General features: G+C 39.7%; 1 protein-coding gene across 1 annotated transcript; it reads left to right on the plus strand.

The window, feature by feature from the left end:
* Positions 1-13,255: 13,255 nt before the first annotated feature.
* LOC129768515 (histidine-rich glycoprotein-like) lies at positions 13,256-14,508 on the plus strand. The gene is made up of 2 exons (XM_055770220.1): positions 13,256-13,456; positions 13,618-14,508. Exon 2 carries the CDS (start codon positions 13,642-13,644, stop codon positions 14,347-14,349), a length of 708 nt encoding a protein of 235 aa, XP_055626195.1. The 5' UTR covers positions 13,256-13,456; positions 13,618-13,641; the 3' UTR covers positions 14,350-14,508.

The raw sequence follows: 14,508 nt of genomic DNA on the forward strand, positions 1-14,508 counted from the left end.
TACCGTATTTTTTTTGCAATTTTTTTGATGACATTATCTATGTGAGACTTAAAAAGCAGTTTGTCATCTATAGTAACACCAAGATACTTTATTTCTCTAACGCGATCAAGTGTCTCACCATTTATCTCTAGCAAACACTCGGTGTTATAATATCTCGAAGAAAATACCATGTACTTGGTTTTTCCAACATTTAATTTTAACTGCTTATAATTCAACCAAATACTAAGACAATGCAAATCTCCGTTTGAGTGCAATGCTGCGGATTACAATTTTCTAGCTGCTATGAACAGAACTGTATCGTCCGCAAATGAATTTATATCGCAAAAACGTAAGACTCGTTTCATGTCATTTATGTACATTATGAATAAAATGGAGATTCATCGAAGAACTGCACTCACGCACCACATCATCATTATCATCGCAAACAATTAAAACCCGTCAGTGCGTAGACGATATTATTTCGAATCAGATACTCGTGCTAAAAGGGCTAAGCGTTACATTTTGGAGAACAAACAAAATATTAAAAAAAAAAACAAGAAAACATAAAATAGAACAAATCAAAGTATTTTTTACAAACCAAAACAAACGCAAAAATCTATCAATCAAACCACGTTTCCCACTGTTTGATCTGACAGAAACTTTTGTGATTGGGGAAGAAAACAGAGAAGAAAAATACATCAATTGTATCCCGAGCAGCATCCGAATGCGCGAATAGAAAGAAACGAACTGTCAGCGAAAGGGTGAAGAAATACCGACGACGAGAAGCATTATTTGTATATTGTTATATAAATAAAAAAAAAACACAACACGATTGAATACAAATTTGGCGTTTGACCCTTTTCCGTTTGATATCCGAAACTAAATGACCCTCTCTGCTCAGTTGGATTTTCGCCCGTCCTCCCCGCACCGAATTGATACATTTTTTGCGCTTTTTCCCATCCATTTGATGGAGAAAAGCAAGGGAAAGAGGTCAGCGGGCGGTGGATTGGATTGAAAAGCACGTAAATTGGAAATGAATTGAAAAAGTGTGAAAACCGCTAAACCACGGCGGTGCGGTGCGGCGCGGCGACATCAGCGCCGTTGCATCTCGGAAACCAATCAGCTCTCCCCGTGGTTGACAGTTGGCCGCCGATCGATAGCGATAGCGTAATCGTTGCGCGCCTAATTCGGACATCGAGCATATCGTGCGGCGTGTCGCGCTCTATTCGGTTGCGCGCGGTCTGTTTGGCCACATTTGCATGATTCCACGCTTCACTGGTTCTATGTTGTCATCGCCTCCCCGCCCACACGAAGGGCGGTGTAATATCAATGTTGAAAATGGTATTGCGTTTTGGAAAACGGAAAAAATCTAAGCCTCGCTTTTCACCGGTGATGAAATGAGGGATGCGGATAGATTTATATTGTCTCATTATCATCATCATATTTTGTATGGTAATCTTCTTTATGGCAAAGCTGATGGAAATTGGCGAAAATGCAATGAGTAGTTACCAGACTTCTAAAAAAAACTCGATACAATTTTTAAAAAAATAACAAAACAAAAAAAGTTCCACTCACTTACAGTCAGAAATCATATAATCAACTCTATCTCGATAAGGTTTTAATGAAACAAGAAGGTGGAGGAGTCAAAATTAAAGATATTTGCTTCACTTACATAAAAAATATAAAAATACTAGCTGACCAGGCAAACGTTGTTCTGCCAAATAAATTATTTCTAGTGAATATTTTGGGTGTTGAATAAAACACACTAATGTATTGTAAGTGTGTTTGAATATTTTAACGATCTTTAAAATAAATCGAATGTGACCGATAAAAAAACGAATTAAATGATTCGAACGAAAGGTTATATGATGTTTCTTGGTGTATTTCATTAACGTAACTGTCATGTTTGATCTCTTAAAAGTTAAACGTCAACTGAAAAAAGTAATAGAAGTTTGTCGTAAAGTAGAAAAAATTAAATATAGAAAATCAATATTTATTGCTGTCTCCTTGTTAGAAAATACGTGCATATGTGATTTTCAACATGGCTTAGTTTATAACAGCTTGGTCTCGTTCATAAATTGGAAAACAGCGATACGCCAGCTAACTTCAATGGAGCTGATTAATCGGCCTGTTTGGAATCGCGTTATTTTATCGTTGTCATTCAATCGAGGAGTATTCACATCGGTAATCTAAGTTTGAAACACAGCCATATTGCTTCCTTTATTCCTGGATGTTTTTATTACTCTTCACCGATTTGCAGAACTCAATATTCATATATGCATATGAGTGATCGGATTTTACAATTCGATCGAAATCGACTTTTACACTCTTAAATTCGTTCGCCTTATCGCGAAACAATGGTCAAAATAAATCATCCGTATTTGTGGTTCAATTTACTCTCTATCGGCATAATTCCGGAAATAATTCTAAATTGTAGAAATTTGAATGAAAATTATTATTCGATTTCGTTTGGATGCTAAATTTGTTTTGAATGTGTTTGAATGCTAAATTTTGCGTGTTTATTCCACCCGAAAAACCATTACTATTTTTGCTTCATAGAAATGGAACATGGAGACCAATGTTGTTTACGACGAATTGCGCGGCAAGGTTGTCACATTTGCTCAACTCGATTGGACTTGAGCTTGAACAGAATGCAAAATTGCACTTTTTCCATTCAACAGAATACAACCAACAATATGTGGGGACGAATACGATCGAACTTCATTTTGTGTTTGAACACATGCGCAATGTCATGACACGCTTTGCCTGGCTATAACTAAAGCTGTGTCGGCGTTGCTCATGATAGTGTCTCGCAAGTGAATGCATTATTCCTCGCACCGCTTTTGTTGATTGTGTAGTAAGAATTGCAGTCGTTCACTCTCTACCTTCGCGTATATGTCGACCATAAATTGTCGGCACAGCTTACGATAACAGTACTGCTGGTAACTGTTGTTTGCTATCTTCTTGGAAAAGCATTTGAATTGCAGAACCATGCCACATTTCTTCAGTTTGCCTTTGATATTGTCCAATATCTCTCGAAAATCCGAACAATTTGGTGGTTTGATAGGTTTTTTCAAAGAAGTCGATTTTGTTCTCCATATACCACTTGATGCCATCCCTGCTGTAATGGCAGCTTGTCAGGTCAGGCCAGAACTTCACTGGACCATTGTGTGATAGAATGAACGGCAAAATCCTGTTCTGAAGACACTTATCCTTGTAGAGTAACACGGGGTGATTTGGACCACCCCTTTATCTTAAAAATTACGGCTCAACTTGGATTTATTATGTCATTTCCTTCTATTGTTGAACCGTATGTACCTAAAGTAAAAACACTTTGGTAAAACTTCACAAGTAGAGGGAACCGGTAGCATAAACACAGCAAGTACTTTGATCGTCAAAAAATGTGAGTTTTCCGATAGTGGTTTTAAGGTTTTTCCCGCTAATTGAACAAACTTTACGTGTATAGTGCAGTAAAGTTCTGTTCGCCTACGGAAGAAGAACAATTTGATATAGCGAAACTGTAAGTTTGATAACAATAAAAGAAATTAATTGCATTTTAATTTTTGCGAGTTGTGTGGGGTGACATGGACACGTTTCTGTGGGGTGAATTGGTCCTACAGGTTTGAGACTTTTCTTTGGTCTAATTGATTCCAGATGCCGCTGAATTACAAAAAGAGGATGGACAGACAACGTTGGAAGAAGGAGGAGCTTGAAAGAGCAACGCAGGCCATCGAGAATGGATTTTCTTTGACCAAGAATCGAAAGTGTTTGAAATGCTCGACCAACAGTGAAAAGATTCATGCAGAATTCGAGATGGTGTCAATTCAACTTTTCTGGTCTGGAATCTGGCCAAGACACCTGGTATTGATCCCAAAACATTGTTACTGATTGTAACATTATCCCAAAATACTTTACATAAACATAAGTATGTTTTTTTTCGATGAAACACACACTGGACCAAATCACCCAGCATCAAATTTTAATGTCCAAAAATCATCTCTTTTAACATAGGATCTATAGTGAAAAACGTACTTTTTCGTTTATTTAACGTCATCCTCGAAAGCTTCGAGATAAAAATCTGTAAAAAATACTGAATGTGCATCTTACTACGGTGTATCAAGAAAAAATATTTAAATAAAAATTCATCAAAAATTCAAGTACTAAAAAACTATTGAAATTTTGAAAAAAAAAAATTGGGATTTAGAGAATTTTTTATATTAGGCTGTCAAAAAAATCCTGCGGTATTTCCGCGAGGTGTCGTTGTAAGCGCGTAGTTCTAGTTGTATTCATTGTATCGAGTCATACTATAGCTTGTTGGAAAGGTATTTTTGCGCGCTATAATATAGTCCTTGACAGTGTTTTGTTTGGTTAAGTCGTTCGTGATTTATAGTGTCGCAAATATGGAGCAAAATAAAGAGAAAATCCGACATATTTTACAGTACTACTATGACAAAGGCAAAAATGCATCTCAAGCTGCCAATAAAATTTGTACAGTTTATGGACCCGATACAGTTTCCATTTCCACCACACAACGATGGTTTCAACGTTTTCGTTCTGGTGTAGAGGTCGTCGAAGATGCGCCACGCTCCGGAAGGCCTGTCGTCGAAAATTGCGACAAAATCGCTGAATTAGCCGAGAAAGAACGGCATAGTAGCAGCCGTAGCATCGGCCAAGAGCTGGGGATAAGTCATCAAACCGTTATTAACCATTTGAAGAAGCTTGGATTCACGAAGAAGCTCGATGTATGGGTGCCACACACGTTGACGCAAAAAAAACATCTTTGACGGTATCGACGCATGTGAATCGCTGCTGAATCGCAACAAAATCGACCCGTTTCTGAAGCCGATGGTGACTGGCGATGAAAAGTGGGTCACTTACGACAACGTGAAGCGCAAACGGTCGTGGTCGAAGCCCGCTGAAGCGGCTCAGACGGTGGCCAAGCCCTCATTAACGGCCAGGAAGGTTCTGCTGTGTGTTTGGTGGGATTGTCAAGGAATAATCTATTGTGAGCTGCTTCCCTATGGCCAAACGCTCAATTCGGACCTGTACTGCCAACAACTGGAACTGGCTTGAAGGTAGCATTCATGAAGAAGAGGCCATCTTTGATAAACAGAGGCCGCATTGTCTTCCATCAGGACAACGCCAGGCCACACACTTCTTTGGTGACGCGCCAGAAGCTCCGGGAGCTCGGATGGGAGGTTCTTTTGCATCTGCCGTATAGTCCGGACCTTGCACCAAGTGACTACCACCTGTTTTTGTCCATGGCGAACGAGCTAGGTAGTCAGAAGTTAGCCACAAAGGCCTGTGGCCTGTGAAAATAGACTATCCGAGTTTTTTTTGCCAATAAGGAAGCGAGCTTCTATAAAAGGGGTATTATGAAGTTGGCATCTCGTTGGGAACAAGTCATCGAACAAAACGGCGCATATTTGACTGAAAACAGATGATTGTAACTAATTTTATGAACAAATTAAAATTCAAAAAAAAATACCGCAGGACTTTTTTGACAGCCTAATATTTCCAAAGAGTCTGGCTGGGTAAGGGAGTAAAAAGTCTCCCAAACCAAATCACCAGTTGTATGGAAAATATTGTAGAGGGTACAAAATAAAACATTTTGGCAGTAGTACCATATATTTGAGTCTATATATAGTACACCACAGGATCTATGGTGAAAAATTCACCTTTTCATTTTTTCACACCATTCTCAATAGTTTTGAGACAAAAATATGGAAAAAAAACTGAAAGTACATCTTACTAAGGTGTATCGATCAATATGTTCAAACAATTTTTTCATCAAAAAATCAAGTATTAAAAATAATTTTTTATTTTAATTATACAGGGTTTTCCATTTCGGGCTTCCGGAAGTATACAGCCCTGCGCTGACAACCGTTTGACATAGCTGTCAACCAAAGCGTCATATCGTTAGTTGAATGTCTACCATTTTACAATATGGATCGTTTTAACATCGCACAACGTGTTAATTTTGTTAAATTATACTATAAAGATGATGAAAAACCGGCAAATGTTTTTCGAGCATTACGGACGGATTTTGGTCGTCATGGACGGCCTACAGAGCACACAATCGCTAATGTAGTGCGTTAACTCGAACAAACTGGATCCGTAGCGGATATTGTGAAACCTGTGCATCATCGTAATGTGCGTTCGGCCTGCTGTTCGTATTGCTGCTGTTGCTGCCAGTGTGAAGGATGACCCGAATGTTTCGATTCCACGGCGTGCTCAGCAATTGGGCTTGTCAAACACATCATTGTGGCGAATTTTGCATTTGGACTTGCACCTACATCCATATAAAGTCCAACTGGTACAAAAATTAGAGCGTGGTGACCATGGAATGCGTCGGGCATACGTCGATTGGGTGAACGAACAACAGCAGCAAAATGCTGAATTTTCGCATCAAATTTTCTTCAGCGATGAGGCACAATTCGAGCTCGGTGGCTATGTGAACACCCAAAATTTCCGTATATGGGGCTCAGAAAATCCACACGTGATTGTTGAGAGGCCATTGCATCCGCCAAAAGTCACTGTTTGGTGCGCATTATGGTCTGGTGGAGTCATCGGGCCGTATTTCTTTGAAAATGAGGACGGCGAGACAGTAACTGTGAATGGTGAGCGCTATGGCCGCATGTTAACCGATTTTTTTTTTGCCACAAATTGAAGATATGGATACGGCTGACATGTGGTTTCAGCAGGACGGCGCCACGTGCCACAGAACACGACCGAACATGGCCATATTGCGAACGAAATTTGAGGGACGCATAATTTCGCGTTTTGGTGATGCCAATTGGCCGTCCAGATCATGCGATTTGAACCCGCTAGACTTTTGACGTAGGACTACGTCTTTCATTTCTATACCGGGGTGTAAAATCAAAGTTTCGAAAACGAAAGCGTTACGCCGGAGACCGAGATTTTGAGCGACAATAGCTCTTAAACAACTGACCGAAATGGTATGATAAACACTTCATTCGAAAGATAAAATTTCTACGCGGTATATACTTATTACTTTTTCATCCAAAAACTTGTTTCAATTGCCTTAAAATTGCTTTCAAAACAGGCTATTGAAATCACCAATCGGTATATAAGCGAGCGCCGCTCGGAAATCCACTCAGTTCTAATTGAACAGCGATTGGAGCATGTTGTCGCTGTTCTGGTGAAGCTGACTTCGTTCATCATGAAAGCGCTGGTGCGCTTATTACCTGACCTGACCTGACCTGACCTTATGTTTTCTAACCATATAACACTGCGACCAAATACATTTGCTTTTGTGATTTTTAAATCAAGTGCAATGAACAGGTGGTTATCGAGTTAGCATTAACCACTGGTGGGCTTTATCGACGTTATCGTTGTTGAAAAATAATCTGCCAGTTCCCCTGGGAATTGAAAAAAAAACATTCAAGCGAAAGAGTTTATTTTGATGTTTTCTATCCATATAACACTGCGACCAAATACATTTGTTTTTGTGATTTTTCAATCAAGTGCGATCAACGTAAGACCACGTCTTTTGGGATGTTTACCCAACAATTTCTCAAAAGAGAAAAGGGTGTTCTGAGAAAGGATGAGCGATCGCAAAAAATAATGTAGACTAATTTGATGCAACAGATATTTTGTCTATTGGAAATGTAATACAAATCATATCACAATACAAGCAATGTATTATGCATTGTACAACTTTCGTGTGATTGCTTTTTTTGCTAAATATTGTAGCTTCAACGTAACGCTCTCGTTTTCGAAGTCCCCCAAATATTCATTTCTTCATTCATTCAGAATTGATTCAGATGCAACTAAAAACAAATGATCACTGAATCAACGATAGTCCTACGTCACCCTTGCGGTTATACCACAGATATAACCTACTTCCTGTTTTTTTTGTGGGGTTATGCGAAAGACCGTGTCTATGCCAACTCCGCAAACTCTTGAACATTTGAAAGACAACATTCGTGGAGTTATGATCGAGATACCGCCCCATATGTGCCGAAAAGTCATCGAAAATTACCTGTTCCGGATCAAGGTGTGCGAGGAAGGCCTAGGTGGACATTTGAATGATGTTGTATCTCACACATAATGGCATAAACCAAACTTTAATTTGAAATAAAAGTTTAATCGAAATTCGAATTCTAAGTGTGTTTTATTTCAATTTACTTTCGGAAGTTGGAAAACCCTGTAAAAAGATGTGCATAGTCAAGTTTTTCGAATTTTTCAAATCATCTCAAATATTTTCCAAAGTACTCTATCATTCTAATTTGGATGAAGACAAACCCAGAAAGTATATGGATGACGTAGATCTGATCAGCCGTTCTCCCGTGATGATGAGTTATACGTACGTGGGAAAAACTTGTAACCCGAGACGGTCGGGTATGAATGAATGGGGGAGTTGCTAGTGAACGGCTTAAGCGCCACTCCCGAAGGAGGCCGTTCACCACTGTTTCGGTGCCCAGCTGAGACTCTGCCAAAGGGCAGGTTTTTTCCTTTGAACCCCCAAACAAAGAAAAGTTTCAGGTTCGATCGTCCCAAGCACTTTGGGAAACGAACTGATTGCTGTGGCAATTGTTACTAGCAACAATCGACCTCAGATCGACAAAATAGATCCCACTTTTGCCTGCGTTATCATCACAGGTAATGATACCAACGGTCTCCGTATTCCCTTCTCGCTTGGGTAACCGGAACCAGCAAAATCATCAACCTAAGAAAAACCAACGGGGAAAGCAAGGCTCGCTACTCGAGTTCCCTTCACGAAACCAGTTTCAAGACTCTGCGTACTAACAACAAAATAAAACTAACTTTTACTTTCAATTCCGAAAGAGAAAAAAAAATGTATTAAACGGTTATTTATAAGTTCAATAATATTTAAATTTTTACACATCTATATACAAATATTTATTTCCTACTCTATACTAAATCAAAATTCCTTAATTTCCCCTTTTTCCTTCACTTTCTTATCTCTATTTAACTTCCTCCTCTACCCTAGACTCCACTACACTATCTATTTTGGCTCACTAAAACTTTCTAACAAACTTCCTACTAATAATTATTCTCCTCCATCACAGAAATTTCTCAGGTGCTTCAAAAGTTATTTAATCAATTTAATCGTGCTTGTCGTCCTGTGCTCGTTTCCTCTATCTCCCTCTCACATTCATTCCTTTAGGTATATGGGTGGGTGGTTATTATTTGTGCGTATGTCGTTCACGATCTATGCAATTCATTTGATTGACAATTCACAATTACAACCAGCGGAAAATATCGTGTCATCGCTGGGACCTAGGGTTTTTGGGTATCTCAAAATTCATTCAGTGATTCATCTCACGTACGTGGAAATGTAAATTTGTTCTATATGATCATATTATACATCAATTCGAGATTCGAACCGGCTACCCTCATCCTGGCAGACCGGACGACTAACTCGCTCGGCTACGATCGCTACTCATAGGTTTTTACGACCGTACCGGCACTATTAGTAATTAGTAAAGTTTCGTTTGTTATTCACGACCTTTTTGAGTTCGCTGTCCAATATAACTTTCGATGCTGCTTATGTTGCTTAGATCAGCGGGGCCTCCTCCCGCTTGTCGATGGTGCCGTTGCATGAATCAGCGGAGCTCCTCCGCTTAAGCCGATCGTCGATGCTAATGCTACTTGGACCAGCTGGACTTCCTCCAGCGGTTGTCGATGTTACTGTTGCTGAGATTAGCGAGGTTTCTTCCCGCTTGACGTGGATGTTGCTGCTGCACGGATTAGCGGAGCTCCTCCACTTTCGTCGGTCGTCGTCGCTTTTGCTGCTTCCTGCCAGCGCTTCGCGCTCTTCAGCTAGTGGTTTGCTGGTACCTTCTCGCTGCACCGTGGGGTCTGGAACGGCTCTAGCTGTTGAACGGTGTGTCGGAATCGCACCTGTCAAACGGAAAATATATGTTTCCACCCACGTGGAATGTCAACACACATGGCACCCATGGATATTACAAGCACAGATTACCTGGGATTTTACCACGCTTCGCACGATAACACTCCTATTCTTTCTACCTTTTGAGCCACTACTTTTAAATCTAGGAAAAAATAAATTGAAATTTCCAGAAAAAAGAACCCCAAAACTGGCTTGCTCGGAATAACCGCGACTCACTAACCTAAGCTAACACACCGAGGCTCTTGGCAAAGTCCGCCGGTCCAGCTTCTTCCACGATCCAGGACAAAGTGACCGATTAGAATTTCTAAATCCTCAGATCAACCAGGCGCGAGATCAATTTTGTCTCAGTTATGTAATTGCCAGAAAAGTGCGCAAGTACATAACATTTCTAAAGTCGATTATCGTTGGCAACAATTGCCTCAATCATTAAGGCCATCCACCTTTAATCCCAAGTGCCTGATCTTGCCGGACCTTCCGTCCAAACCATATTTGGGCACAAAGCACCTGCTCTTTCGCAGAATTTCAAACCTAAAACAGGAACAGCTCTTTCACTCCCCCTTTGGGTGAGGATGCAGCTCAACGTTTCCACAAAAGACATGTTCCAAAACAAAGAAGAAAATACTGAGTGCCGCGTCGCTAGAATGGAATGATTTTTGACATCCCAGTTCTATCGACGTCTGAGCACTCAGCGGAACCCTACAAATACATCTTGTGAAAAGTTGCCCAAAAGTAGCAGTTCCAAAGCTTTGCAGAATCAAGGGGACGGCATATCTGAATTTGTGTACCATGCTACAAACTCTCTTTTATATTTAAAGACTAACTCTCTAGCATCTTTAGATTAAATGGCCCTGAAAATACACTTTCGTGGTTTTGTACAAGCAACAGAAAATGGTTGATTAATGGTTCATGATTCATTCTTGACAAACCATAAAAAAATCTTTTTTCGTAACATTTGGCAGGATCGTTTTTATCGAAGGTGAGGTTAATTTTTGCGAGGTGAGGTTAAAATTGCTTTGAGCCCCACTTTTGTTCTAATTTTTATTTGAATCCGTTCGTATGTGTTTTTTTTTTCCACATGTATGGTAATTTTTTCTTGAATTTTCAATAGGATTGCGCGAAAAAAGAATAATTTTTTGGCCTTTGGGCCTATTTTGAATTTAATTCATTTTGTTTTTTTTTTGTTTTTTCATTGTTTTTTATATGTCTAAATTTTGTCGGTATATTCAAAGCATTGCGCTGTATATAGATTTTTTTTCTCGTATCTTAAAATATATGAGATTATCTTTACATTGGATTTAGATGGTTTACCAAATTAATAGGAGCCAGCAGTACAATAGAGCTCTGTGATAAAAAAAATAAAGTCCTTGTGGAAAGATCGTTCGGATTAATGAGAAGAACACTTTAAAAAATCCAAATTATTCAAGAAAATAATGCAGACGTTTTTTTATCCCTTTTGTTTATTTTAGGCTCTTTAGCATTTTAGCTGTAACAGAGCCGAATTTTAATGGTGTGCATGTCACATGTTTATCATATCTATAATTAGCACATTACACAGTTGCCAGAGTATTCCCTTCTATACCATTGCATATGGTACCTTCTGTTCTTTCATTATCCAGTTAGACCGGACAGCGGAGACAGTTGATTGATCATTGTTGAGTTATTTATAGAACAGCAGCCCGATGTGTCTTGCAGAGCAGAGCAGTTGTATGAATGAATCGATATTATTTCGACCGTGGATCGATCTCCATCGCTGATGATTGCTGCGTGGAGGTAGTTATTCTGTAACAACACAACGATGGTCAATGAGGGCCCTGAGTTTGGAACTCACGATCGATCGCTCACTAAGCGAACGCGCAACCACTACGGAGACCCCCAATGCAGACGATGAAGGAAATAAGTTTTGTGTCTCGCAATGCGCTCCAAAAAGACACATACAAATTCATTTAAATAAAAAATAGAGCAGAAGTGGGTCTCAAAGTTATATTTTTTTTTCTCAAAATTTCGAAATGCCAGAAAATATATAACAATTTTTTGTACCGCGTATTTATTTTTTTTCCATTATTAGATTTTTTGATGAAAAAATTGTTTGAAGATATCGATACACCTTAGTAAGATGTACTTTCAGTATTTTTTGTTATTTTTGTCTCAAAGTTATTGAGAATGGCGTGAAAAAAAACTAAAAGGTGAATTTTTTACCATGGTGCACCATATAAGGACTTAAATATATGGTACTACTGCCAAAATGTTTTATTTAGTACACTATACAATATTTCCCATACAGCTGGTGATTTGGTTTGGGGGCACTTTTTACGCCCTTACCCAGCCAGACCCTTTGGGAATATAAAAAAAAATTTTTTTGTACCGCGCAACACTGAAAAAAAAACGGAAAAAAATCACACATATCTAGAAAAGCCGTAGGAACACAATTAAATATGAATTAGAGTAGTACTGAATCTCTAAAGCGCAAAAAAAATATTTTTCAAAATTGTACTTCAATTTTTGATGATTTTTTTTTATATCTTTTCTTGATACACCGTAGTGAGATGCACATTCAGTATTTTTTTCGAACTTTTATCTCGAAGCTTTTCCGGATGGCGTGAAATAAACGAAAAAGTACGTTTTTCACTATAGATCCTATGTTAAACCACATAGGAGTTCAAAAAAACTACCAAAATTTGTCATTTAATATCCTCTACAATATTTGCCATACGGCTGGTGATTTGGTTTGGGGGCACTTTTTACTCCCTTACCCGGCCAGGCCCTTTATGCTTCATTTGTATAAATGACACATCCATCAAGTTTTTTCTTTGATCAAAAACTCATTCCGCAATACATTCTTTATAAAAACAAATAAACCAATAATAAATTCTCCACATCTCGCCGAGACACATTTGATTGACTCGAACTATTTGGGGCACTATTTTGCCACAACAAGTGTCAATGACATCGCAGAAAAAAAAACACAAATCTTCAAACGCACAATTCCGTGTAAAAACGCGATGCAATGCAAGATGAAAATGAACGAGAGTTAAAAAAAACTCAACCGTACGAAAGCGCCGATTTCGAACCAAATCTAACCCGGGATAGCAAAATCGCTCCAGTAGAGATAATGAAGCAAAAAGGCACAACCGCGCGAACCGATAAACCAGAAGAACACCATTAAAGGGCGTCAATGGCGTTGTTGGATCAACACGGAAAGGGGTTACCCCTCTCGGTGGCAATTCCGTCCTACTCCACCCTCCAAAAAAAAACACGGTGTGTAAGGTGTCCGGCGGTGGGGCAGAGGTGCAAACACAAGTGACAAACTAAGTTTTATCTTTTTGTTTTTAGCTTTAATATAAATACAATGGCACTTTTCTCTGAATACATCACAAACAGTTTGGGTTTTGTCCGGGCGCCGTCTTTAGAGACGCCGTGTCTTTTTTTTATCATCTCAAGTTTTGCCTTGGTCTTGTATCCGTTAGTCGATCTGGTTTTTGGATAAGAGGATCTAGGAAAAAACTTTACCCAAACGGGCGGAGCAGCAGAAGCAGGAACGGCAGTGTGGATAATTAGTACTCTCGGTGGATAGAAGAAGTAAGTGTTCGTAATTGCCCTTTGGGAGTGAAATACAACCAAAGTTTCGTTGTCGACGGGCGTTTTTTTTTTTTTTGATAACACACATAAGCGCACATTGAATGTGTGATGTTTGACGAAATGAGCGAGAGACGGTGTGATTAACAATATGTTATCAACAGTTGCTTTCAGAGTCCGCTGGAGTCATGAGGCATTTTTGGGTGCTGGGCCTGGTGGTCCTCGTGTTGTTGGTGTCGTTTGCAACGGCGCACGAGCATGAGCACAAGAAGGATGAGAAACACGAGGAAAGCTCCGGTAGTGAACACGGCGAGGAACACCACAAGAAAAAGGGTGAGAAGGCCGATAAAGGATACAAATCGAAGCACGGAGTAGAGAAGAAAGAAAAGGGACACCACGCCAAGGAAGAGCACGAATCACATCACGCCGAGAAGGGTGGCCACAAGAAGGAACATCACGACGAAGGGGAGGAACACAAGAAACACCACGAGGAGAAAAAGGGTTCCAAACATGGAAAACACGGACACAAAAAGGGCCACAAGAAGGGTTCGAAAACCACGGGCTATCACAAGAAATCTCACAAAGATGATTACCACAAGGAGCACAAATTCTACGACGATCATCACAAGGAGGGCAAACATAAGAAATACGGAGACTTCCACGAGCACCACGCCAAGAAGGCCGACGAACACAAGAAGGGAGGACACCACGAGTCGGCCCACAAGGAGGATCACTACAAGAAGAAGGGTCACTCCGATAAGGGACATCACGATGAGGAGCACAAGGGTTGGAAGAAGAAGCACGGTCATGAATCTCATCACTCCCACAAGGATGACTATGGCAAGAAGGGCGGCAAGAGCGGTGGTAGCGAACATGGATACAAGAAGGGGCACTGATAGCGCGCGGTATGATTGTGTTGGTAGATTCGATCGTCGAAATATTTCAACTGCAAAATATACGTATATTCCTGTGCGAAGCGGAATGTTTGGATCGATTTCTAATGTCTATGTTTAGATGTATAAAACTTTTTGAAATACAAATTTAGAAACCAAAAA

The sequence above is a fragment of the Toxorhynchites rutilus genome, chromosome 2, assembly GCF_029784135.1.
Source record: "Toxorhynchites rutilus septentrionalis strain SRP chromosome 2, ASM2978413v1, whole genome shotgun sequence".
NCBI classification, from domain to species: Eukaryota; Metazoa; Arthropoda; class Insecta; order Diptera; family Culicidae; genus Toxorhynchites; species Toxorhynchites rutilus.

What these genes read in the sequence shown, in the direction of transcription:
- LOC129768515 (XM_055770220.1), top strand. Translation starts at nt 13,642, where the DNA reads ATGAGGCATTTTTGGGTGCTGGGCCTGGTGGTCCTCGTGTTGTTGGTG.